This window comes from Falco cherrug, chromosome 1 (genome assembly GCF_023634085.1).
Source record: "Falco cherrug isolate bFalChe1 chromosome 1, bFalChe1.pri, whole genome shotgun sequence".
Taxonomy (NCBI): domain Eukaryota; kingdom Metazoa; phylum Chordata; class Aves; order Falconiformes; family Falconidae; genus Falco; species Falco cherrug.
In genome coordinates this window covers 17,824,916-17,852,234 of record NC_073697.1, presented here as the reverse complement: position 1 = coordinate 17,852,234, position 27,319 = coordinate 17,824,916, and the positions used below count along the sequence as shown (strand labels likewise).

Here is a 27,319-nt window from a genome sequence, read left to right as displayed (position 1 = left end):
TCAGTACGGCACTGCTAAGGAGATCCATCTCCTTTGAAAAGGAGATTTAGATGGCCAAGTTGGTGAGAAAGAGAGAAGCCAGCTTGCCTTTGGCAGCTACAGCCTTCTGGTTTGTTAGCGCTGGATCAGATCACACAGAGGGAACCCACTTAACTGAGCAATTTCACTAAATTTTGGTGGAAAGGTTTTGTGAGTTAACTGCTTTTGTGCCAGTTGGTGGAATCTGGGCAGAGGTGGTGCTGCTCATTTATGGTATTTATGGCCTTCTGTCTGTTCATAAGCCTAAACTAACAAAATCTAGCTAAACTTCTTCATGTTTTTAAGCCTTTTTGTGGTGTCTTGAAAGCTCTACCCACGGTGACTCAGAGAAATGACATTTAATAGAGGAGATCATGCTTGCCAAGAGCTGAATGTCCTGTCTCGTAGGAGATGAGACCTAAATGGATGAGAGCAGGCTGTTTCTGTTGAATTTATTGTTGCGAGGACTGTTGCATGTAGCTGTTGAGGATGCTCGCCCTGGCGGATACAGTTCTAGGTCCTGAGGACAGACCTCATCTACCTTGGTGGTGTTATGGATCAGAGGGAAGGATTGTCTGTTCAGGTGTTACGTCTATAGCAGTGAGTGCTTTGACTTAGAATGAAGAGAGGGGAAGTGCAGGCTGATGTTTTTCTTGGAATAGCCCATGTGTTGTCAGCCTTCTGTTAGGGTTGGAAGTTACGGCTGGATCCTAGACTTTGATATCCCTTAATGGACCCGTCTAAAAACATCTGTCCCCATCTGCTTTTCTTCTTGCTTAACAGTGACCTGTTGTTTTAGCTGAAATAGAGGGAAAGTCAGTAGGTCATGTAATTTTAGTCCTGTTCATGTTATAACCAGCTGCGCACAGTGGATAAGATTGTGCCGTGGTTTAAGTATGAGCAATGAGTGCATCTGTGAGCGTACTCTCTCTATGTGCATATATATGTGAATGTGTGTGTCTCAGAGGATGCCTGAGTCTTGGTAGGAATGTGATTTCACTCTTGATTCTCCCTCATAGAGCGGGAAAAATACTTATGACTAAACAGATGTTTAATTTAGGTTCATTAAAACTAAATGGAAACAACTAAGTCTACAGAAGGCCAACAAAATCATCACTTAGCTTTTTCTACTTCACAGAAAGAAATAATAAGGATTAAAATATTTGTAAGTTAAGCTAGAATAGTAACAACGATATAGTTAAAGTACTGATGGGGAAACTAGCTTTCATTTATCATCCTTACTGTTCTTATAATTTGTAGATCAAATATTGGTGGTGCTTGCCCCCTCATGCACTGCAAGAGCTCAGGTGAAAATTTTTCTTGTATTGTGACTGCGACGTTTATCTATGCATGCATTAGCAAATGCTCCTTTTCTGTGTCTTGCAGTAGAAAAGTGAGAGTGGCAGCATCACTGAGAATTTCAAAACAGGTGGGATGTTGATGTGCTCCTTAATACATCAGGTGCTTCATATATCCGTGGCTGTAATCATCTTGGTGATGGTCAGTTTGCCCTGCAGAACTTGGACTGTTTAAAAGAAAATCTTCCCTGTTTGCCCTGATAAATTCAATTTCACTGTACCTTTTTCTAGTACTTGGGTTGAGCAGAGCAATGGTGAGTATTAGCCTCAGCGGAGAATAGGTTAATCTCTTGTGAGGTCTGCTTGTGTGAACTATATTTGATTGTTTTAAGGTGACTGACTCTTGGCTGTAGAAAGAGCAAGTAATCAATAGGTTGTAGTCAGGCAGAAAAAATGCTGCTAAAGTTACACCTTCCCCGAGACACTGGAAGTCCCAGCGGAAGGATCTTTTTCAAGTGGAATTAACGCAGAGAATGTGCTTTTGTACATGCAATCCTGGCTGATTTATATACACTGCCTTGTGGTGTTACAGAACATGAGGTGGGTGGCAGGTTAAGCTTGCAGGAAGAAGCCGTCAGTGAAACTGGTTTTGGTGGGAATTAATCTTTTGTTTGTGTAAAGTTCCTGTGTTGGAAATAATCATAGCTTGATTAGTTGTCTCCTAGGGCATCAGGCCGGAGTTGAACTAGGATTAGCAGCCCTTGCTGGTTCAAGAGCAAATTTGTGAGGGGCAAGGAGATTTCCACTGAGCTACCAAAACAGCATTTCTGAATTCCATTTTCTTTTCATTGGAAAGGTGTCATGGTTCAGGTGAAAGGTGTTTTCTGATCTTCCTTTGTAGTAATGGCATCTGGGGCTTCTTGCTTACAGCAGAGCATGACTGGAGTATTTTTGGTGAAGTGCTTGGCTCTAAAATCACGGTTAGTGAGATTCAGAAATAATCTCATTCTGTCCTTTTTTAATGCCTAAATTATGCCTGTCTTCAGGCAATCAAAAGTTGGGAGGTGGTGAAAGAAATAGTGTTTTTCTCAGGAAAAATGGTAGCAGTACTTGGTGCTTCTGTGGGAGGAGGGAAAAATGTGCCTGCTAAGGAGAACAAGGAGGTGTTGGAGCTATGATATTATCTGCTCCTTGTGATGGTGGACCTGTTGCTCATCAGTCTTTTGACACACATCCACACTCACCATGCTCATACAATTAGCTCATTACACAGTTTGTCAGTGGGAATCTGCTGTGTGGCACTGGTACTATTACTGTTGTTTTTCAAGAGGTGGGGGCCAAGTATCAGATAAGTGCTGATTTTTTAATGTATTTTAGGAATTATGGTTTAAACACTGGTGTATATCATTTACACTCTGATTTCTTCTCCTTCCTTAAATCTATAATGAAATTTCCATTGAACTGTTGCCTTTTATTTGACAAAGTTCTGACAAACCCCATATTATCTAGGTAGACTTTCTTTTTATTTGAGCCTTCCATGCAGAATGTTAAATTGACAATACAGTAAATAAAGGAAACAAGTCCTATCTCAAGGTAGTTTTCTTCAGTGTGTGGTAAAATCCACATCCTATAATACTACTGGAGAGTTTTGTGAACAGCTTAGTCATCAGGTTAGTACTATTTATTGGTTCAGAGAGGTCATGGATACATGTGGGGAAAACACTGGTTGTTTAGCTATGAACCACTTGGAGTAGTTAAATTTTTCTGCTGTTAATAAACAGAACTTTTCTGCACTTGTGTTATTTGACAGGAGTGCAGTGAACCTTGTGCCACCTTTGTCTTGAAAACTATGAAGCTGTTAATTACAGAAATAAACAGGATTCATATATTTCACCAGTTTTAGTGCAGCACTGGGATTCTGTTCAGGCAGGCTCAGAATAGGAGATTTTCATTTATGTCTTCTGCAACAAAGAAGAAAATGTTATTAACATTTGATGCCAAAGAGACATTTGTATGTTGTATCAGTGTCAAGAATGTGATGCTGTCAAGTCAGAGGGCTCATGTAGGTGAATGATGTCCCTAACAAAAACCAAGCATGGTTACTGCTGTCATATTCAGGAGCCATTCATTTAGACCCCTCTTGGCTAGGTAGTTTCTTGTTTCTAGTACTAGGTCTCCTTGATCTGTTTGTGAGTCAAGAATCCCTTCCATGCCCCTCTTCACAAATGAGTGATCCTAAACCCCTCTTTGGATGAACAATCAATCATTAGCAGCAGTATATGTGTATTACGGTAACTCCTTGCAGCTTGCTTCCACGCATGGTTTGTGACTGGTAAATTGTCATCAGAAGAACAGGAAAAATTCTGGGAGGAGTGAAGACTCTGCACGTCTGACCTCTGACCAGAATCAGCTTCCACTTAAAGTGAGGGAGTTGCTAGTAGGATTTTGAACACGTTTCTTCAGTCCGCATGCTTAGCCAAATGCCTTTGGTTTGGCTAAACCTGGATTAACCTCTGCTACTGCTACCTTTGCTTAATGACTGTCAGTATTGTTCAGCTGTCGCTTAGGGCTAGATCAGAAGAAGGAAGATTGCGAAAGAAAGCCTTACTTTGAATGTGGTCAGGCAAAATTTCAAGTGGCTGTCATGACAGCTTCTGTTCAGCTGCTGCTTATTTCTAGAGGAATCACCAGCACAGTACTACCTAGCTTTTCCCTTTCCCAGGGAAGTCTTGATGTGGGTTGAGCTGAACCAAACATATGCCTGGCTCATTTAGGATTCAGAAACTGTCCCTGCCTATGCCTAAGCCTCCTGATGCATGCAGTCTGGTGGGTACCATCTGAGCGTGGGTACCTCTGACAAATGAGGTAAAATAGATGGTTTCACCTGCAACTACACCGTGATAGCATTTGTGTTGTATGTAGTAATCTAGAGGTAAGCATAGTCACTTGATCAGTGAGAGATCTATGGTTTTTCCCCTGCTTGACTTGAGATCTTTAAATACGTTTTCAGTCAATGTGCTTTGACCACTGATTTAAAAGTACAAGCTTGCTTTGCCTTTCCTTTGGCACTGAATGATAAAGTAGCGTTTCATGGGAGACAGATGTGTAGAACGTATGGGCTGAGACACCACACAGGAATTATTTGATGTTAAGTACAAACTACATCCCAAGTTTTTCCTCATGGAAAAGATTACTTTTTCCTATCTTTATAAAACAATTCAGAACCTTGCATCTTTTGAGTCTTCTTGTTACTGTTGGCCTCTGTGCATAGTAGCTGTGAGCTTCCAGCTATAATTTCTTTCCTGTATGTTGTGGTCTGAGAATGTGCCTAGTTTTGACAGGAATGCTTTGTCCTGTACATCTGCTTGTTCTTTTATGTTTACCTTCCTTAATCCCAAAGCAGTGGCACCATTCCTTCAAAGCAATGAGTTTGTCTTGGTCTCCATCACACTCCTGGAAGAAACGGGTTATGCAGTGTTCCATGGGAACAAGGGAGGCTCTCAAAGGCGCAAGCTCAGAGTGTGTTAATAATCTGAAAGAAAGTACAGGTATGTAGAGCTGTATTTCATTAATAAATCATCAGGAGCACCAAAGATGATCTAAAGCTGCTAGAAGATGACAGTGGTGGCTTTGACAGATGCCCCAGTGGATTCTGTTGTAGTTCTGCTTTAGTGAATCTGCCCCAGGTCTTTATGATGATATGTACTACCTGGTAAACTAAAATGTTTTAACTGTTATTTGTTCACAGACATTTTTATTTTTTTTTTTTCTAAAACAAGTATTACTGTGACTTGCTCACAACTCATCAGTTATGGATTTTTGCCATTAATCTTCAGGAGATCAAGCTTGCAAAGGTACTTAGCTATGCTTTAAGACAGTAGGTGTGATCAGCACGAGGTATTGAGGACCTGCAGCCTTGAAACATGGATCCCACCACTGAGTGTCATGACCAGAAGCCTGAAATCTGAGTCACATTTTTCAGAGGCTGGGGGCTTCCTCTGAACTCTGACACTGGTGCCAACTTACCATATCTGCTGCTTAAACTCAGAGACTTCTGTAGTACTAGTTGAAAACTATGGGTACCTCGCTAATGAATTATTGCTGACAGGCCTCTGCCCTTCATACTTAGCCTGTTGCTTTTAGTTTCAGTAACAGGATCTCATGAGCCTTCTTTTCTTCCAGAGTCAGGGCATGAATAGCTATTAAAGACACTGTAGAGCTTTAAGGTGTAATACACGGTGATTATGCAAGGCAAGAGGATAGCAGGTTCTGACCTGAGACATGGCTCCAGCAAAACAATGAGAGAAGTTCTGTGTTAAAGGTGAATGCCTCCTTAGAAAGAGGGAGATAATGGCTTCTATCAGCTGAGGGACTGGTTCTGTATGTAAAGAACCCTTCAAGTGGTTTAGAAAAGTAGAACAGCCTGAGCTTAAACAGAAAATTGGAACTGAACCTGCAAAATATAGATATATATTTTTTTTTTTTACCTGTCAACAGGGTGGTGATCAAGCTGATGAAACTGCCAGTGCACAGGGTACACATACATGTGATAGTTTTTCTCAAAGTCATGCAGGAGCAGCTCAACTGCGTGGTTGCCAGCCACGAGGCGCTTGTCACTCTCATAGATTTTTTTGACCTGGACACAACAGAGAAATTGATATTTTTTTGTTTAGGGATGAAGATCTGTTCTGGAGAGAGCTATCTAGCAAGGAGATGGTTTGGAGAAATGAAATGTGATACAATATTACTGGGGAAACTGGGTTTAGTGTTTGTGACCATATGCAGCATGGAAAACTTGCCTCAAGTAGTCCAGATGATTTTTGTTGCTGTCTATGTCTGCTTTGGTAGTAACTAGAAAAGAAGTGAAATCTGTGTGGCTTAATAGTCAGGCTCAACTAAGCAGGACAGTACCTTCAGGTTGGTAGGAGGTGAAACTAATTTTAATCACATTTGTTCGTCTTCTATCCTGAGGCAAGCAACTCAGTTTTTGGTCTGAATAAGCCATCTCAGAAATCATTTAATTCGTACCATTTAGTATGAGATGTTCCAGATAGGTCAGTGTCCCTCTTGGTGACTCTGGAAGTAGCCTTTGGTGTGCTCAAGCATATTTTGTGTAAACCTGTTGTGACCTACTGCATGCACCTTCTACTCCAGAGTTAGAGCAGCCCAGGTCTTAGTTTAACTTGAACAATTTTCTAACAGTTGTGGCTTTTTAAGCAGTATGGCATCTGTATCTTCAAAAACAAACTACTGTCACCAAATCACCTGAGATAAATCCTTCTCTTAAAAAAAAATAATAAAAAAAGACCCAATGTTAATAGATGCTTACTCCATTTTAAGACAATGTAGTGTGATGCAGCAGGTCTACTGGTTGATAGAAAGCAGCTCTTTTCTCTTAAAACTCAGTGTCAGACTTGTGTAATTCTATTACCTTTGAATATCATGGTGTAGACAGTTCATGTGGCTAGATTAAAAGGTGCCAATTATACCCTTAACTGATGAGTCCATTTTCAGGTATTTTTGTATCGATGACCGAGTAAAAAAGGTGTGTGTCAAGAACAGAAGAGGAGCTACTTTTGGTCAGTCCAAGGGAGGGATACCCTGCCCCCATGAGGATCCCCTAAACTCTGTATTGTAATTCTGTCTCGAATCCTGCTGTGTGACCACCCATTTGCTCAGTCTCATGAGGCCTTTGGCAGTTTTCTTCATGGTGAGTGCAAGTCTGTCCGTCTGTCCTTCCTTCCTTCCTTTGAATACCTTACCTGTGTGTTGTCAGCAGACTTTGTCACTTAATGAAAGCCAAATGGCACATGTCCTTTCAGCTCGTGCAACTTCACAGTGAGCTCTTGGCTGGCTGTTCCCTCTTTTTCTGTCTTTTAATTAGTTATCCATACTCATGCTTTCCATCTTATGCTATGGCTGCTTAGTTTCCACAAGTCCTTTGGAAAATGGCATTGACTGTGTGAATTGGATCATCCTTATCTACGTATTAGTTGATCTTTCAAAGAGGTTTCTCACAAAGCACTTCCCTGAGGAGAAGCTGTTCCATGTCTTTGCAAGCAAACAATGTTTATCTAGGTGTGCACTGATTCTGTTTTTCTGCCTCTTGTCTGCAGACACTAACTTCAAATACACTTGGCTTGCGTTTGCTTGGATAGAAGGAACATTCATAGCAGAAATGTGTCTCAGCTTAAATGAGTGTGAGGGGACATGTAAGTGTATTTTGCAACTTGTGAATCTAATTGAGTCTAAATTGCCTTAACCAGAAAGGGAATGCTCAATAGAAATGGAAGAACTCATAAGATGTGAATAACTTCTTTTCACATGGTTAGTCCAGCTCTAACAATGTAATTGCATGATCTTATTTGAAAAGGATTGCTGACCTTATTCTTTTGCTTTTCAGTTAGAAATCCAGAAGTATCCAGCTCACGTTCATAATATTGCATAAGGATGTTTTTGAGCCAGTCTCTCATCCGGAGTGGGAACTGATCCACTTCATAATCAGTACAGTGGGGGATGTCTGTGCCAAATAGGAAAGTTTTTGTTAATAAATGATCTGTTAAGTCCCTATTTGAGCTTTTCTTAGCCATGTTAGATTTGATTCTCACTAGCAGACTAGTTAAGCTTAACATCGATTGAGCTATTAATACATAAAATTGGGAATGCAGCTAATAGGTTCAATTAAATCTACAATTCATTTGTGCACATGCTTAGCTGGTTGTGCAAGCCACAACCTTCATATATGTGTGCAACTTCTGAGCAGGGCTGTGCAGTGAGGCTGAAAGCAGAGTTCTCCACAGTAAAGCAATATTCTGGCTAAGAGGGCAGTTTCCTCCTAGGGTATGCAACAATTGAATAGCTTGAAAGTAACTTCTGGCTTTTTAGACCCTGACTTCTGCATTTGGCATCTAGGTAGCTTTTTGGGTGGTTTGTTGTGTTGTTTTTTTTCAGACTTGACACTTTCATTTATTAATTAGCTGTAAAGGCTGGTTTTCTGGTCAAGGTATTAAAAAAACATCTTCAGATGCTATTGCAATGGGGGCATGTAAGACAGTACACAGGGAAGACAGGGTTGGCAACAAACTGGTGTAACCACAGGAGGAATGTCTTTAGGATCCAGATGCTTAATACCCTTAATTATAGAAGTGACTTGTTAGATATGTTTAGGGTTTTAAGGTCTTAATTAGCAGATAATTGATGCAGAAGAGGGAGAGCACAGGAAGAAAGCAAATAACTTAGAGCTAGTTGATGATTAATGCTACTGGCTCTTTATACCTAGGTGAATTCTTCATAGAAAAACAAGCCTTACATTTGCAGGAGCCCATGTAGTCTAGGTGCAGCTGGCGTCCCATTTTTGTCCCTTCAAGTTGACATTTGGTGCCAAAGAGTTGACATGTGCCATCGTAAGTCTTATTATCTGTACCACAGACCTAGAGGAGGAGTGAAAAACAAAACCACCCCCACCACCACTGTGTTGAGAGAAATTCTGGTCACTCATACAGACATTACAATAGTAAAAGTGTCAATCACTTATGGTGTGACAGTTGTGAATACCCAGAGGGAACATGTGATCAGAAGTATTGAAAGTTGTAGTTATATGCCTACATAAGGATTTGTTGTCTACTACATACCTAGTTTCAAGACGCTTGAATTTATTTTTGTATGGCAGTGATACAGTTTCTGAGATGGTACAGGATTACTACACTATATATGTACTGTATTCAGTACATGCTTTAAAACATCAAATGGTTAAATAGAACTTTTAGTGACAGGGAGAAGCTACAATCTCTAAGTGAAGCAAATCACTTTAGGTACTACGTAGCTACATGTGTTCATACTATTCTCAAGCTATAGCCAGTGAGTTTGGGTACTTTACACTTACTTTTACAATTGCTGGAATCACCCAACTGCATGCTTTTTAGGGTAGAATTAGTCTAAAGTTTAGCAGGGGAATGTGTTATCTTGTAAACATTTTAGCTGGCTTTCTTCCACGCTGTGCACTGAATGAATGACTTACATGCTCATAGTCTTTGGTAGAAGGGCAAGCAGCAGGATCTTGGCAAATACAGCTGGGTTTCCCTTGTTTGTCCACATGGCAGACTTTACCTCTTTTGCAGTGGAAGTTCCTACATGGGTCTAGCAATCATAGCAAGAAGGAGAGACCGTTAGAGGAGATGACAGGATGCCAAGTGTTTGTCAGGTACTACTGACAGTCAAAGCAAAATACAGTCCAGTGTTCACCAATAAGTCAAATACTTTCTGTAAGTTTGTTAGAATGCAGCTGGATCTTGTATTCAATAAAGCCAGCCAACTTTAAATGAGAAATTTTGTGAGACATCTAGCAGTCCCAGGTTTGAGTTGGATGGGGAAATAAATTTCTCAGAAAAAGCTGTTTCTTCTGTAAGGCCTGACATTCACTTCCAGCTTCCTTTGAAACATATCCTTTCTGTCCTTGCTAAATCCAGCACTGGCACTTGTCCTAAATTCAGGCTACTGTTCTGAAACTGAACTGTTTCAATGCAAGATAATTCCTATTCCAGTATAACTGACACAAAAATTTGTGCACTGTCTACAACTCTTTTCCACAAACAAATGAGTAAATCCAAGGGTGTATGGAAGGGATTTTCTGGGAACATAACTGTAATACAGGATTATGCACAAGCAGAGTTCAGTCATGTGAAATTGTGTGCTGCCACAGGCAGAAAAGAAATGCAGACCAGCAGATTCTCCAGCTGCCGAGAGCTAGCAGTTACATGATGGCTTTGCTTGTTTGTGGCTTACCCAAGAGAGCCTTCTCGCTCCTGTTGCTTGCACTTTCCATCTCACTGTCAGAACTGCCTGTAGTCTTAACCTGTAGAGTCACAGAGACATTGTGGTAAGTCTTGGGAAGAAAAAAAGTACTTGGACAAAATTTTTTCAGGTACAAATACAGAGCTGACTGAGGCGCAGTTTGCTCTGCTTGCAGCAGAACGAGGTTGCTGTGCAGAATGTGTGAGAAATGCATAAAGCCTCTGGTAGTATTAAGGCACTCCGTCATTTGGGGCGGGAGGGGGGAGGGAAGTAGGAGATGGAGAAAGAGACAGGAACTCAGTAAGGTCTGAGCACCTGGAAGTTCTGTAGTACTTGACATACAGCACCATAGTACCTTGAGGTTGGCAGAACTGGTGCTTCAAGTCTTAGTTTGTACTGGGGCCCTCCAGTCAGTGAGCATGAATTGCCTCTTAATACTGCCTGGGAGCAGCATCACCATGAGCTGCCAGGCCGAACACGTGAAGAAGGAGAAAGGAAGGATAAGTCTTCAGTTTCGACCCTTCTTTGGTGCTGTGGGGAGGTGCCTGCCCTCTTTCAAATTGATGCCTCCTATCTTTTTCTAATATTACAGGTCCTTATTTAACAGGCATATGAAAACTCAGTCCTTTCTTTTGAAGAACACCCGCTGGTTATCTAATGGCTCACAGGGCTATGTGAGATCTGGGTGCAACATCCTCCTTTGCTGAAGGGACAAAGCCCACATCCTTCATTTTGTGTGGGAGTGCCCTTGCCACTAGGATAGTAATTAATCTGGGGACTCTAGCCCTGCCTTTCTAAGCCGTTTACTTTTGTATGGCAGTGTTTAAAAATCTTTGGGAAAGAGAAGCGAACAGGTTTTCCTAGTTGGCTTGAGACTGGGTTCCAGGTTTTGCACCTATGTGTCCATATTTATTTGTATGTTTTGTTACACAGCCCATTGGAGCTGGAGCTCTTAATATGAGTTGTACCAAAAAGGAAGTGAGCACGATTCATCTAAATGTTGTATGCGGAGTGATGCAGCATGAACCAGATGAATGGTGAGAAAAGGGGAGATGAGACTTCTGTGTATTAACAAAATATTATACCCGTTTTTCTCCAAAATGTCCTTTCAATCATCGTGAATTTAAATTTGGGACTTATGTCATTCCCCCTGCTTTTTGTAGTATTCTAACTGTATTTTAAAGAGAATTTACCTTATTCTCACTTTCCATTTTCATGCTCTGAACAGAGCTAGTCGTTTCCAGTTGTTGCTCACTGTCAGAGTTAGGTGGCTCATGATAGTAGTCATCTTGTTCAGAGTGAATAAGGTCTTTAATCTTGACATGTTGGTAATCCTCAGTCTTTATATAAACTGCAGTGTCATCTTCGGTGGTTCCTTCCCCTTTGTGCTCAGTGCTGGTGTTCTCCTGGTCATTACTCTGGATTCCCTCCTCTTCCTGATAGGCTGATTGTTTCCAGGTGTTGCTGAGATAGTCCTCACCATCAACATCACCACTGTCATGATCATCATCATCAGCATTACTGTCCACCATATCTCGTCTCTTCACCACTGTGTTGTGATCACTCTGATAGTTTACTTGAATGTTGTCGGTCTTCTCTTGGCTTTGCCATTTGTCATCCTGATCTTCATTATGGGTTCTTCGAGAGAGGAAGGTTTCTCCTTTATAGGATTTCTTCTGGCTGTTTTCCCTCTCTTCTGCCTCTAGGTCAAATTTCTCACCATGTCTTTTGGTTATCCGGATTGGTTGACTGGAATCTCTCAACATTTCATCAGATTGCATACTGTTTTCATTTTGCTGTCTTTTGTATTTGTCACCTTGATTTGTCTGGTGGCCTTTGTGCTTCGTATCTCTGTAATCAGTTTCTTCACCCCATTCCTCATCCTCTTCTATCACACCTTCTTCATCACTTTCACTGTTTTTTTCAGCTAGGCCAACTGTATTTTTATTGTATTTCCACGTGTTGTGCTCATGGTCAAGACTGAGAGCATCCACTGGATTTTCTGTGTTGCCTAAAACGTGTCGACTGGCTGTATTGCTGTGTTTCTCGTGCCTCCTGAACTGGTAGTGCTCAGAGCTGGACTGTTCTCTGCCACTGCTTCCAGAGTCACTGTCCTGGTTATCAGAAGCCAAAACTGGTTTGTTGTGCAGCGCAAGGAAATTGATGCTTTTTAGACTGTTTTTCACTTGATGCTCGCTACCGGTTCTTCCTTGTTTTCTAGTGGTCTGGGGCTCGTCCCTGTGCTCAGCATGTGGTACTGACCCCTCTGGGTTTAGGTTTTTGTGACTGGGCAGCAAATCACCCTTGTCTACATACCCTGTGTTGTCTTCCTTTGGGGCTTCGGGGTGAATATCTTCAGTCTTAAAAATTAAAAAATTAACAGGTAGGTTAATAAATCTTAGAATTTATTTGAAGTCAATGGAACGTTATTTTTGCCTTGTATTACAAGAAGGGGGATGTGATACTCATCTTCCTACATAGATAAATGCGAGGCCTGTGAAAAGAGGAGCAGGGTGAGAGAGAGCACCTTTCACAAGGTGGTGTGTAGTAATTTCTGAATGCACTGCATCTTAACTATTTCATAATCATCTACTTTGTCTGATACATCATTGCTTCCTCGCTGAATTAATCAGGAACTATTGTATTTGGTGGCAAGTACAGTATCGTAAGCTCATAAGCAGGTGTTTGAGTGGCTTTTTTCTTTTTTTGCGTGCTGTCAAACTAACAGCAAAACTACTAACTTCAGTGGAAAAGGTTCAAATGCTCGAGGAGAAAGCAGGTATTAAAATGATTGTTAGCTCTTGCTGTAGCAATTGACTTTCTATTGCTGTTAGTATCACAGCAGCTGCTGGGTGAGTACAGGCACTTCCAATAGCAGCAACATCTGGCGTATTTCTGAACACCGCCTATGGATATTCAGTATTCCTTATTGCTTACTACAATATAGCACCTGATGTTGATTTTCCTTAAAGCTTTAGGGGGGGTTATTTATGAGAAAACTTCTCAGTGCCCAAGTTGCTGGAACAGCGTTTCCTTTAGTGTGGGCAAAGTCATGACGGCTTGGAAACAAACGCTCCACTAACAAAAAGTTACACAGATTAAAAAGAAAAATTTAAAAATGGCAGGATTAGAAATATTAGTTTGGTTCTTGGCAGATCAGCTGTAATCTATTTCCTAATGTCAAGGTGGTATTTGAATTTTTTAGTTTTGTCTTTTGCCTAGCGTACTTGCTGGTGCAGGAAAAGTACAAGGCAATATATTCACTATCATTTCCAACTCTTAACTTTTTCAGGGAAAGATTGTGTGTTTGCTGAAATCTAACAGAAATTTAGTGAAGAGCTTTTACAGTTTAAATGCACATTTCTTGAAGACCTTATCAAAAGTGATCTAGGTGTTACCAAGCATCTCAAGCTGATATTAAAACATTTGAAAATTAGGTTTCAGGAGCAGGGGTTTTATTCCATGTGGTTTGGGGCACTGCTGTATACAGTGTGTTATATGTCTGTAAGTTTAAGCAAAACACAGTCTTCTGTGAAGGGCTTCTAGTTCTGTAGAGTTAGAAAGCATAAGGCTAAACAGTCATTGTCTATTATGGGTGTTTGAAGCAGTAGTTTGGGAAAGATGTGGCTCACATCTTGACAGAGAGCCTCATTATGTGCCGCAACCTCAGTGCACAGATGTGTCTGGATGTGGCTTTCAGGTGCTGCTTTCTGTTATACCTTTGTCCCAGGATAAAAGAAACCTTTAGAACTCAGTTGCTCATCAAGATACTTGGGTCTCTTAACATGATGTTAAATTTCAGCCATTGTAGCTGTCATTAGTTATTATTAGGGGACAACCGGCTTTTGATAATTGTTGCATATTCACTTGGAACTGATGATTTTTCAGGTATTGCAATGGTTTGTTTCGATGCAAGTATCTTCTGTATGAGTTGTTTCTGGGAGACAGTTGTAGGCTGCAGACTAGTATTTATAATATAATTTGTTCTGCTGGATACTTCATTAAGAAAAGTTAATTTTTTGGTTTTCATAATGCGAAGCGCCATCCGGATTGACATGAAGTGCATTTGGAAAGCTGCATAGTGGGATATAATTCATAACTTAAAAAAAAAGACTAGCATAAGAGTTGGGATTTTGCATTTCTTACTACAGAGCATGCTCTGAATTTAGTTGTTCCAAAACATTTGTTGGCTTGGAGCCAAGGTCCATTGTGTCTGAGCCACAAATGCTCAGCAGAATGGTGCAATAAAAAGGAATTTTAATTTGGGACAACCATGAATGTAAAACTGTGAGCTCTATCATTAGCGTGCATATATGGCATAGGGCTGCTGAGGTCATCTGTGGGATTACCATGAGGGCTGTGTATCTGGCTTGTCAGCCACAGTGTACTTTTTCAAGATGAGCCGTAGCAATGCTCTGTATTGCAAATAATGAAACACGTCGTGGCTAAAAGTCTTACGTGCTTGAGTGTGTCACTTGGAGTGACAAATTGAGGATTGCGTCCTCCTTGTTTACTGGAGCAGTGATAACCACAAGTTCAGCTCTCAGTGGAGCTTATTGTTTGTTTGAATATGGGTGTAATGATTATACGTGGGGTTTCATTCAATTTTTTTCAAGTAAGTGAAACTTCTGTTGTGAGCTTTAGGTTTCATCCTGTTCTGTTTCTAGCTATGTAATACATGAGGCATGAGATGCTTGGTACTGATTCTTGAGGTCAGGCTGCCTACTTTTTTTTTTTTTTTTTTTTTTTTTGACCTAAATCCATTTGCCAACCACTCTATATGTGCTAATGTGTTTTATATATTTGAGATGAATAATATATGTTGCTTCTTAATGTTTAAAGAACAGGAAGAGTACCTTTTCTGGAGGTTTCTGTCCATGGATTCCGAGTTTGTAGTGTAAAGAATGGGTCTAGAATAGACAAATACATTCAATATGTGCATGTAAATAAAATTCTTGTACAGGTCAATGGGACAGCACAGAGAATTCACAGAATGGGAACTAAGTGCTCAGTAGTAATAGCATGAGGAGGACTTACTGGAATAGCAAAAGCTGATCCTGTGAGACAAATGAAGAGAGCTACAGCCTTCATGGTTTTCTGATCTCGTAGAGGACAGTAGTTAATGGTACAGTGGGTAGGGTTTAGAGGTTTCCTTTCTGCAAGCAACATGAAAAGAAATAAAGTTAGGATTTGGGTATAATGGTCTGATAGAAGACAGGTAGAGGCTGCTGTAACTTGCTTAGCATGAAGATTCATAGAACTTCCATGCAGTGTCCTGTTGTATGTAAACTCAGGTGTTAGACCAGCTTATCTAGAGGACATTTCGGTCTCAGTTGTTTTACAGGACTTGAATTATATGCTGTGTTCACAAACTCCAGTGGTGTTACTGAAAGGCAGTTATTAATGTATATAGGTTCAGCCCTGTAAATCTTTATCCACTCTTCTGACATACTACTTTGTCTCAGAAATAAATACAAAGAGACATTTTTTACAATGCCTGTTTGTGGCATCTCTATGGCCAAGATGTCTTCTGGCTGCTCTCCCTTGTGGCTGTAGCAACAAGAATTAAGTGGTGAAGTTCTGCTCAGAAGGTCTGAAAGCCTAGAAATGCTGTCCACGCTGCTTGATGGATGGGTGCTGTCCTGCCTGGGAAGCAACAATTCCAACTCTGCTGTGCAGTAGTGTGCAAGATGGATCACTGGAAGCATATGCAATGCATTACAAATTTCTTCAGTCTGTGCTAATGTCCTCATGTGAGTGAAAGACAGGCAACTCATTTTTACCTCAGATGTCATCAGCAAATTTTCTTACTTTTGCAGTGCATGTGAACTGGGAGTTTCTATGCCTGTAGCTGTATCACAGAGGAAAGCAAAAATAAACGAGTTATATTGTTTGTTTCCTCTCCCCTCTTTTTTACTGTATGCTTTCTTACGCTTTATAATTTCTTTCTGTTCTTTTTTCTGTATTCATGCAAATTCAGTAGGATTTTTACTGTGCTTCTGTTTCGCTTCTCATTCTGCTGGCTGTTCTTCCTTGGAAATTGTTGTCTTGGTCTTCACCCCCCCTTGCCCTTTAAAATTTTTTCACTTCCTGCATAACACATCCTTTTTCGTTGTTTCCCTGTTTCCTAATGAAACGTGTATTGCTGTGTTCTTAGTTGAAGGACATCACGTCTTTTGCTGGTTGAATTCCTTGGCATATGAGGAAACCAGCAGTGATTTCAGCCAGTTAGGTCAACCATATTCAGTCACATGAGGCTCAATGTATAGTTTTAAAATGTTGTTCACCCAGATGTTTTTTCCTGGGGTGGGGAAGGAACTCAAAACCCCAAAAAGAAAACTCTAGGGAGCTTGTGTTTATGGGGGCCAAAATGGTGAAGCAAGAAGGAAGGACTTTTGAGCATTACATGGATATTTTTTTTTCCTATTTTTTTTTCTTTTGATGTAGAAGCTTGCAAAAGCATACTGGCTACTGCTATGCTTAGATCTGAAGCGTACACTTTGGAAGATCCCTGTGTTATACATTATTTAATGTCAATATCTTTTAGTTAATGAAGAGCAAAATGCGTCGTTAGTGGGGCATATCTAGTATGCAAATGATTTTTCTTGCAGTTAACTGATGTAGCCCCCAAATTATTATTATCTCTTTGGAATTTAGTTAAGATGTTTTCAGAGGGAAAGACAGAATAAAACAAAAGCCATTAATGAGCATAAGCAAGATGCCTTACTGGACTGTGTAAGTGCAGCCACTTCAGATCAAGGCAAGTTTTGCTAGACTGAGGGTCATGCAGGCGACTTGCCAGAAACTCAGAGGCATAATCTGATTTCATGTGTAGCCCTAAAAACTATATACTGTGCTTTTGAAAGCCTGGCAAGTGCCGGAGGAAAGAAGAATTTGAATGTCAGGTAGTCTTGATTTCTGTTTCTCTTTGCTTCTGGTGAACGACACAGCTCTGCGCATGTTACTTAACTGAATTTCTAAAAACCTCATTTGTCATATTTGTTTTGGTAAGCTAGTTAAAGAGCTATAAATGAAAAGCTCTGCGTGTTGTATTGTATTTATAATTATATTTTGCTAACTTGTGTCTGTCACTGACTGAAAAGTTGCCTTTGCCACCTTTGTCCAAATAAAGAAAAAGTGGTTGGAATAAATCTTTGAGTTAAGGTGGCAGGTCAGGGCTTTTGTATTATTCCTCTTAGTAACTAGCCCGCAGTGGTCCATAAGAAGCATGTCTGTGATTATTGGGAATGGACATAGTCTCATTTTTTTTCTAGTCATGATAGTCCAAATGAGTTGCAAGGTTTTACAGTACTTCCTCCAGTAGGATAATCTATTCCAAACATTAAGTAGCATTTCAAAACACACTCTTAAACTGTAATGCATGTGCAAGTATTGCCAGTGTTAATTCCTGGGATTTGCCTTTCTGGATATGGCAGCAATACTAATTCCTATGCAGTAAGTGTTTCCTCCCACTGTTTTCAGAGCCATGAGATTTGAGATTTAGGTGATGCCTCTTAGTGGACCTGATTGCTCTCAGTTAACCGTGTGATTCTGTGTCTCCTGCCTGTGATGCCAGTCCCATTTGCAACTGGTGGCTGGAAACTGCCAGGCAAGTTCAGTAGCTACAGTAAACCAATTTATTTTTTCAGTGCTGGTGGTGCTCGTGAAGGGAGAGCAGTAGGGGAATTTGGGATGGCAGATAAAAGCTGCAAGGTCAATCACAACAGCCACTTCAACAAGGAGGAAAAAAAAATATCTTTGTACAATGAACTGTGTCCTCCAGGGGTGAAAGGAGTGTTTCTGTTGGTGTCACTCCATGTTTGGTTAGGCTCTGGGGGCTTGGTTGCGCAATATGCCAAGACCTTTTGCCAGAATCCAGGAGAACCTTTTTGCTTGCTGCACGTAATTCATGTGAAGGGTTTTCAGGTGGTTTGCTGGAGCAGGAGCCAAGGGATTTGCAGCTTGAAGGGTAAAGCTCTTAGTGAGAGGGGAAAAAACCACAAGGAACTCTTCCTGCAAGCCTACAGCCCTTCTTGCTGCAAAGGTTGTGGCTTATGGCAGTGGGATTTTTGTATTTGCTCATAGTCTTTCAGTGTTAGAAAGGAAAAGTCATTTTTGCTGGAGTAATAGAATAGACAGCCTGAGCAGGTGCACAGATGAGAAAGCTCTTGTGGGTTGTATGTAATACATGGCAATTAAGACGATGGTGATGGAAGAAATTAAGCATTAGCTAATTGTCATGCAATGCACAGATCTGCATTGTGGCATTCACTTTTCTTGCACTGAAAATGTGAAGACATTGTGTTCTTGCTTTAATTTCCTAATGTGTCCTACAGAACAGAATTTCTAAACCCAAGCTTTTTGTAACATCTAAGATTAATAGAACTGTCAGCAAAGAACTATTACACAAGAAGCTATTTTTAAAAGCAAGCAGACATCCCTCTAGAGAAATGTAGTCACTATACTCCGCAGGAAAATCTGTAGGAAAACTTAGCCAAAGGATGAATATGAAATTTCTTGAATATCGTTGGTTTTGACCAAGAAATGAGGAATTTAACAATACTTCAGCTTGGGGTATTAAGAAAGCAATGCTAACTAGGTGCGTTGGGTTTGTGTGGCAAGGTTTTTGTAGCAGGGGAGCTACAGGGGTGGCTTCTGTGAGAAGCTGCTGGAAGCTTCCCCCATGTCCAACGGAATCAATGCCAGCCGGCTCCAAGATGGACCCACCGCTGGCCAAGGCTGAGCCGGTCAGCAGCAGCGGTAGCACCTCTGGGATAACATATTTTAGAAGGGGATGGAGGGGGGGTGGGAAACAAAGGCAACTTCAGCCAGAGAAGAGGGGAAGGAGAGTGTGTAAGAGCAGCGACTCTGCAGACCCCAAGGCCATTGAGGCAGGAGGTGTCCAGGCACTGGAGCAGAGATTCCCCTGCAGCCCATGGTGAAGCCCATGGTGAGGCAGGCTGTGCCCCTCAGCCCGTGGAGGTCCATGGTGGGGCAGATACCCACCTGCAGCCTGGGGAGGGCCCCATGTCAGAGCAGGTGGATGCCTGAAGGAGGCTGTGATCCCCTGGGCAGCCTGTGCTGGAGCAGGCTCCTGGGAGGATTTGTGGAGAGAGGAGCCCAGGCTGGAGCAGGTTTGCTGGCAGGACTTGTGACCCCATGAGGGACCCACACTGGAGCAGTCTGCTCCTGAAGGACTGCACCCCATGGCAGGGACCCACGCTGGAGCAGTCTGCTCCTGAAGGACTGCACCCCATGGCAGGGACCCACGCTGGAGCAGTGTGTGAAGAACTGCAGCCTGTGGGAAGGTCTTACGTTGGAGAAGTTTGTGGAGGACTGTCTCCCATGGGAGGTACCCCATGCCAGAGGTGGGGAAGGGTATTGAGGAGCCCTCCCCCTGAGAAGGAAGGAGTGGCAGAAATAATGTGTGATGAACTGGCCAACACCCCCATTCCCTGTCCCCCTGTGCTGCTGTGGGTGAGGAGGTAGAAAAAATTGGAAGTAAAAAGTTAAGCCTAGGAAGAAGGTGGGGGGTGAGGTGTTTTTAAGATTTAGTTTTATTTCTCATTATCCTACTCTGATTTGATTGGTAATAAATTAAACTAATTTCCCCAAGTCAAGTCTGTTTTGCGCATGGCAGTACTTGCTGAGTGACCTCTCCCTGTTCCTATCTCAACCCATGAACATTTCATTCTATTTTCTCTCCCCTGCCCAGCTGATGAGGGGAGTGATAGAGCAGCTTTGGGCACCTGGCGTCCAGCCAGCATCAATGCAGATGTCCTCCACTCCTTTTTCATGCTTGGAAAAAATACATTTTGCTTGAAACTTGGAAGAGGCAAGTTCTTTATTCCATTGCAGTGGGTTCCCAGCAGGATACAGGTAGCTCAACTTAAAATGGGGGTGGGGGAGTTGCTTTTCTTGGTGTGGATGTGATAATTGCTCTGAGTAAACAGACCCTGAATGACCCTTTTTCAGGGGACAGCTACTGAGCTGAGGTGGAGCTAAGGGTGCTTTGGTGCACTTGGTCTTACTGAACACAGATGCAGCGGGCAGTGTTAGTCAGCTCCAAGGTAGGATCCTGCAGCTGCTGCGCAGTTGAAGTACATCCAGCTTGTGAAAGCCTCTGCCGGGACTTGAGCCAAGTTGCTTTATGAAGAGGAGTTGCCTCTCTGAGTATAGGCTGCAGGCAACAGCCCTTCCTTGGCATCTCTGTATCCATCCGGGGGCCTGCTGAGCATGGCGATCGTCAGTTCCAGCCTGTGATCGGACTTACAGAAGTGTATGGTGAGGTAACTGAAACCTCTGATACATCAGTAGGTTTTAAAAACCGAATGCTTACCCATCTGCTTGGCTTGCTGAACTTGCAGACACTAACACTTTCCCCCCCTCCAGTAAGGAGAGCTGGAAAAATGGATTACAAGTTGAATGTCAGTTTCTACTTAAGAGAAGTACTTTTAAAAACCCAGTGCCATTTAGAGGCTCATGACTGTGTGTCTTCTGTTTGGCAACCCAAAGGTTATGACTCAACAGTTCAAGTTTTTTTAGCTGAGATGACTGCTCGAGACCTTCAGTTGTGGAGACTGCTGCTCAGCAGTTATTTCGCTCCTTGTGGTTCTGCAGTTGCTGGTATCTTTGCTGAAAATCAAGCGATGTGCTCTTGAGGATCAGAGGGACTGTGAGCTTACCCTCAACAGGAAGACTGCACAAGGGCTGTCATTAAAATTGTGTCAGCATTCACTCGAAATACTGATCAATGACATTATTTTTGTCTAGAGAGCTTGAAGTAATGGCATCTGGCATGCCAGCTAGTCTTGCCTGTCCTTCTCAGCTAATGCTGTACCACATGCATTTTGTACACCAGTCCAGCTCAGTCACCCAGGAACTTCACCCGGGTTCACTGCTTCTCATTGCTTATAGCAGGAAGTCTGCATCTTTAACTGAAAATCAGAGAATTTCAAAAACAGATGAGATGCCAAGTGCAGTCTTTCCTGTTCTCTCTGTATTTTGTTTCTGATTCAGTATTGTTGTCAGCCACTGAAATAGAAAACCTCATGCAGCTGAGACCTAGCAGATTCTCTTGCTTTTTGAAATGCCATCCAGAAATTATGAGCTTGCAAAGGCTGTGGCTGAAGGTGACAAATGCCTCATGTTTAACAAAAGAAACGACACAGACTGACCTACTTTCAGCTCTGGCATTGGCAGAAAACTGCACAGGCTTTTGTCATTGGACCTAACTCTAGAAGATGCAGTTGCCCAATCTCCTGCCATTGCTAATGAGCATGGATGTTGTCTGGCATTTAGAAAAGAGATCTGGGAAGACAAAGGGTCAACTTTGGAACTCAGTTTCTCATTGTGTAGCGTGGGCACGAATGCTCATTTCATGAAGATGAGACTTGGGTAATAAGCTTTTGTAAAACTGCAAAGTGAAATGTTTTAAGACATGATTTTCATAATTATTAAAATTACAGAGAAATTTCAGAGTTGAGCTTTCACATATTCCCAAAGTATCACTGAAAAATCATGTAATGTGATTTTTTTTTTTTTTAAATCACCCCTTTGAAACTTTTGAACTGCAATAAAATCAGATGTCTTGTAATTATTGGAAGAGGTCTCTGCTTGGTGCTGTGTCAGGCTTGTTAGCAAGAAATGTTGATGCCCACATCTTCACTGATAAATGCGGTAAAGATGTAGTTCTTGTAGCCAGGTGATGATCACAGCTCTAGAACTCTGAGTGGATGGAGTTTTCTGTACAAGGGGAAATTCATGAGCATGGAAACAGAATTCTCTGTGCAGTGTCTGTTCTTTCTATAACCAAGATGTACACATGATATTCTTAAATTGCAACTGGTACAGCACATTCTTATGTCTAGGTGTGTTTCAAAAGACTTTGTTGAAAGTGTTTCTGTATATGTGTTATATATGTGTATAACCTAGTTCATGTGTGCACATATATAAAAATGAAAGGCAGAGTCTGAGGCAGAGATCTGAGTAAAAGAGATTGTAATAGAAAAGTAAATACCAAAGCATAAAACTTTTCCACTCATTCTGTACCAGTAAATAACCGTGGATGAGAGTTGATCCCTGTGATGCTACCAATTGTACAGCTGCAAAAGCCATTGGCCTTAAGTCCTTGATGGCTGGATGCACAACACCCCCCCCCCCCCCCAAAAAAAAACCAACAAACAACCACCACACCAGTATTTCAGGACATGTTAAACCAGTTTTTAAATAAATAATTCAAATTATCTTAATGTAATTGTTTGAACTGTTATACTACTACCATTTGATTTTATTTTTTACTTGTTGAGATCTGGAGGTTTAGGTTTCAGAGCCCTGTCCAGTTCTAGTTTAAGTGCAGTTCAAGCCAAAAAGAGCTGCTTTGATTTAATTTGGGAAGGGTCAAAATGAGACCTCTTCAGTGGCCAAAATTATTTTCTCTATTTGATATCATTTGATGGGTTTTGTTGTCTCTCAGAATCTGCATCTCCTTCATAGATGTCCTATTTGCTACAGGTTTTTGCTAGTTCTACCAACACCTTAATGAAAGGTTCCTCCAAGACCAGCCACAGTTTCTGTCAGGATGAATTTACTTGTTGTGGCCTTGTCTGTTGGATTAAGGTTCCTGAACTGATGTTACAGGAGGTTGTGAGAAGTGTTGGGCAATCAGGCTGTGCCATGGGTTTCAGCCGGATGATTGTATGCTTCTGCAAGAGTTATGTGTTTTGCTTGACTCTTGTTGGCAATTGTATAATGTTTTATTGTTTTGCAGGATCACAGGAAAAATAATGGTCCCAGTGGTAAGATAAAGGTCATCATCTTCAACACAATAACCGTACAGTGTTTTCTCTTCTAAAGAACATTTCTTCTGTTCTAGACATAAACACCTGAAATGATTTATCCTTAAAACAAACAACAATACTCTATGAAAGCTTCAGCTATTTTACAGTAAGTGAAAAAAGAATTTGCAGAGGGTTAGATACAAAGCATTCTAAGGTTTTCATTAAAAATAAAGAAGAAACAGTACCGTGGCAGTAGAAGAGGTGCTCCTTCTTGGTTAGCCACTGCTGAACTGGAAATCCTTGAGCCTTGCAAAATCTTGCTGCTTTTCCTGTGATGTATATGGACTCTCTCAGCAAGTGTGTTTTGCTGTAAGCTTCAATGAAGGAAGGTGATGCTCTATGGGTCTTGGTAAAACTAAAGGAAACAATCTCCTAGGCTTCCATGGGATGAGGCGGGGGGGTAGTGGGCTGGTGTAATTCTGCTGAAGTAATTGAATGAGAAAGACCATTCAGTGTTCACAGGCTCTGGGCCAGTGGAGCTCAGCCATTGTGTGGGAAGGACATATTTAGTCTTCTGTGGGGAGGGGAGCCAAAGGGTGCAATAGTTTCTGCTGCATCGGCTGGCCCCAGAAGAGCTGAACTAAGGGATCAGCCGAGGTGGTCACGTTGTGGGCCCGGGGGAAGGTAAAGCACAGATGATGCCGGTCCTTGCTAAACTTTTCAGTGTTTTTTTCAGTGTGCCGTACATGATGTGTGTAAGCTGGTGAAAAGCAAGAAGGTAGGGAAATGAAGAGCAAAGCTCTAAATAAAAAATGTAAAAAACAAGATCAGTTGGAGAGTCTGGTATAACAATTAGGAATTAACTATTTAGAAGCTGTTGCCATGGCTGCGCTGTCTGATAGCGACAGTACAGAGCAAGCCAGTCTGAGTGTGAAAGCCTCTCCAAGTGGTGTCTGCCTGCAACAGATGCTATGTGGCTTTTGCTTTCGTAATGGTTCAGTATTAATGATTCAGTGTTAATGAGTTTAATCTGTCTTTTTTTTCTTCCCATATCATTATTCCATAAAATGCACTTCCTGAACTGGAATACTTTCTGGGAGGTTTTCAGATCAGAAATAGTGGAGTGGATGCACCAGCATAAGACCAGAGGCATTTCCAGTGGTGTATGTGGTAAAGTCAGCACATCAGGCCTCAGTTTCCCATTCTGCCAGTATCATGTACTGCTAAAGAGGATGCTTTGCATATTGTGCTGACATGATTGGAAAAGAGGTCAAAGTAAAATGAAATAAGGTGTGTGAATGGTAAAAGCTGCAATGCAAATGCTGAAAATACAGTTATTTTAGATGATGGTTTAACATTTTTTTTAAGGTTACAGTTTTGCTAGATTCTACTCTGCTTATCCCAAAAAGTGATAGATATTGTGGATGTGATTAGATGAGATACAATGAGAAATGTATGAGAAGTTATCATGTTTTATATGGCCAACTGTGAAGTTTATTGTTAATTAAAAAAAAAAAGAGGCGCTAAAATAACAACCGAGCCCTGTCTCTGTAGACCAAGCAGAAAATAAAACTTTGACAAAACCCCATGAGAAATTCTTTAAATCCCTTCCCCTTTTATCTCTGCTTCTTTGCCTGGAAACTAATTCATGCCTGTTGGAGTTGAAATTCTGCTGGTCTGTCAGCCAGTCAGCATCTGAAAGGAGGGTGATATTTCAGAAATTGCCAGCCATTCATTGTGGCTTTTTGTTGTGCATTACTAAAATATGATTGGTTTTATCTTTTCAAAACTTTGTTGTGTGCCATGAGCATCCCTCTTTCTACCATGAGATTAGCTTTATTAGGGGATCAAAGATAAGTGTTTTTCTGTGATTTTTTAATATTCCAGGTGCGGACAGATCCTCAGCTAATAAAAGACAGATATTTAGGTGACTCCCCAGAAATTAACACAAATAAGCCAATGATAATCTTACGTTAGCTAAGTATTTAGCTCTTTTACGTTAGCTAAGTATTTAGCTCTTTTTCTTATAAGATTTTCAGATAATGGCTATTAGCATTGCCTTGAAATTGTTAATTCACAAAAAAGTGCCAGGCTGCAAAGAACTTGCAGGAACATGAAGCTGGTAGTTGTAGGGGTTTTAAGGTTATTATATGAAAACACGTATGTGATTTCTAAGCTTTGCTTGTTTCTGTGTTTAAACAGCTTTCTTGGGACTTACGGAGGGGGTGGGGGGTGGGGAATATTTTAGTTTTGAGGATGTTGAAGGATTATACATTGCTTATAAAAGCTGTTAACTTATTTGCAGAATGTTTCATTACAACAAAATTTCTGGTTTAGGTTTGATGACAAAATGCTTTGGCTGAGAAAAGATCCCTGGTTCTGTTCTGAGTGTCATCGAGGTGGCTTGAGCTTGTCTCAGAGCCATCAGTGCTAGCAAGGAAGTCTGTAGCTGGTCCCACTGTGTCAGGTAGCATTCATTTTTGGAACTTCTTCACTGATGAATTAATAGTTCTCTCACCAGAAAAACATGCTGTACCATCATGGTAAATTTGGGGGTGAGGAGGAAGCAGAGTAGTTGCTGTGCTGGAAAACTCCAACCTAGAAATTATTGTTGTGACTCATTAGATGAGTTCATTTAGAAACAGAGTAATTCTATCCTGTCCTCACCTCTGTTTTCACTGGGGAGGAAGAACTAAGCACTAGCCTGTTCGACAGCTAGATGACCTTTTAGTGAAATACACGTTTGCGTCAGTTCTGCCTTAACAATAGAAGGGCACGAATTCATTCAACACCAGTATTATGTCAGAGGTTCTGATATCCTGGCTTGATTTTTGCTTTGGTTTCCATTTGTGTTTCAGTGTTGTGCTTGTAGGCTGTGTGCTGGATACAAAAATGCAGGACACAGCAGCCGCATAAGCGGAGAGGTACCTTCTCATTTCAGTAGGCTTTGGATTAAACCACAATTTATTTTATTAAAACCAGAATTCCCCAAATTGCCTGATCCGCGCTTGGCTATTAACCAGCAGTGAACATGACAGCTTCCACCAACATGGGCTGGAGAAGCACTGGTGTATCCCTGTGACTGGAGCATCAGTGGATCCCCTTTTGGTTGTCTGCTGTACTGTGCAATCACTGATGTACCTCACATGAAATGCCTGGGTTTATTTTAGACTTCAGCTTTTTAATTGCAGCCTACACTGTTACGGTAAAGTTGGGTATTATCCAGCAGGAAGGTGGAAAAACTGGACATGTGGGGTTCTCCTTAAGCATATTTTCAGGCAAAATGAGTGCTTACTGGTGAGTGGTATGCACTGGTCTTCAGTAGTCTAACCTGCAGTGAGGAGGAGTATGGCTGTTGGAAGGAAAAAAAGGATATGTAGAGGAAAGTGAAAGAGAATAAGCAGCAAACAATAAAAAAAAGACTAAACACAGAAGAAAGAAGACAAATGAGTACAGGGAAGTGAAAAGATTTGTTTTATCTGTGTCTCATGGTGACAGCTGCTAAAAGGACACTTGAAACAATGGGAGAGGAAAAGCTCGGAGGCGCTTGTTACATTTATTAATATGCCTGTATTGCATTGTATTCCTTGGCAGAAAAGGTCTGTGGGTATGGCTGTCTGTGGGGAAGAGGAGTTAGACTCAAAAGACGTTTGTTTTTATTGGAGCTGTCTACACATCTGCGTGCTCAGCACAGCCATAGGCCTTCAGAGCTCTGCCCACAAGAGAGTGGTGTTGAGCCATCCACTTCCATACCAGGTACAGGCTTCAATTTACAGGTTTTTAAAACGTAAAGTAAGTTTTAACCTCGGTGCTAGGTCTGCTTGACAAACAAACTTCGACTTTTCCAGAATATATATCCGGATACAAATCAAATATGCTTTACCCTGAAAGGAAAAACTGTAAGCAAGTTGGAGTTCAGGTGGGGTTTTTAGAATAGATAAAGAAACTGTGCGTGTACACTGGCTGCTGTATCCACAATACCATACCTAGCTTATGTGTCCCTGCTTTTTCTCTTTTTACTGGAGGTGGAATAAAAAGAACCACAAAACGACAGGCATGGAACGGTTTGAGTCTGGTTACAGCCAGGGCTGGTCATGCCGTGCTGCCAGGCCTGTGCCGTGGTTTCCCAGGTTGCTGGGGATCATAGTCTGCCAGATGGTGTTGATAGGGCTCTAAACATCTCTGGTTGCCTGTTAATTTCCTGATCGACTGTTAATTAAAAACTAAGGAAAGTCTCTGTGTAACTTCCTTACCAAATGGTGCACCTGAAGCCTTTTGTGAGCCCGTGGAATGGCCTGCCTTTAGGATACCTATATAAATAGTTTAGATTTGCAAAAGACCACAGCCTGTAGCAGCTCCCGTTGGAAATGTGTCAAGTATTGCTTGTCCTTCCCCGTTGGAAATAATTGCTTGGGTTGCTGTGAGCCATGGAGG

General features: G+C 41.4%; 1 protein-coding gene and 1 long non-coding RNA gene across 3 annotated transcripts in view; one reads left to right on the top strand and one right to left on the bottom strand.

The window, feature by feature from the left end:
- LOC129735311 (uncharacterized) overlaps nt 1–27,319 on the top strand; it is a 114,331-nt gene that overhangs the window by 67,893 nt on the left and 19,119 nt on the right. The gene's annotated exons all lie outside the window — the stretch shown is intronic.
- On the bottom strand, nt 2,818–23,326 carry SPARCL1 (SPARC like 1). 2 transcript variants are annotated; one of them, XM_027813036.2, is made up of 11 exons: nt 23,131–23,326; nt 15,144–15,262; nt 14,963–15,016; nt 11,300–12,466; nt 10,098–10,167; nt 9,334–9,452; nt 8,626–8,746; nt 7,700–7,836; nt 5,804–5,952; nt 4,700–4,848; nt 2,818–3,277 (listed from the first exon to the last, which is right to left on the bottom strand). In XM_027813036.2, exons 2-11 carry the CDS (start codon nt 15,195–15,197, stop codon nt 3,249–3,251), a joined length of 2,049 nt encoding a protein of 682 aa, XP_027668837.1. In that variant the 5' UTR covers nt 15,198–15,262; nt 23,131–23,326; the 3' UTR covers nt 2,818–3,248. The 2 variants fall into 2 exon arrangements, with proteins under 2 accessions (XP_027668837.1, XP_027668838.1); XM_027813037.2 differs by lacking the exon at nt 14,963–15,016 and having other exon boundaries at nt 23,131–23,325.

What these genes read in the sequence shown, in the direction of transcription:
- SPARCL1 (XM_027813036.2), bottom strand. Translation starts at nt 15,197, where the DNA reads ATGAAGGCTGTAGCTCTCTTCATTTGTCTCACAGGATCAGCTTTTGCT. An exon ending in GAGCGAGAAGGCTCTCTTGG is followed by an intron (nt 9,453 to 10,097) that starts GTAAGCCACAAA and finishes TATGATTGCTAG; the next exon opens with ACCCATGTAGGAACTTCCAC. An exon ending in CTGAAAAGCAAAAGAATAAG is followed by an intron (nt 5,953 to 7,699) that starts GTCAGCAATCCT and finishes TGTTGTGTCCAG; the next exon opens with GTCAAAAAAATCTATGAGAG.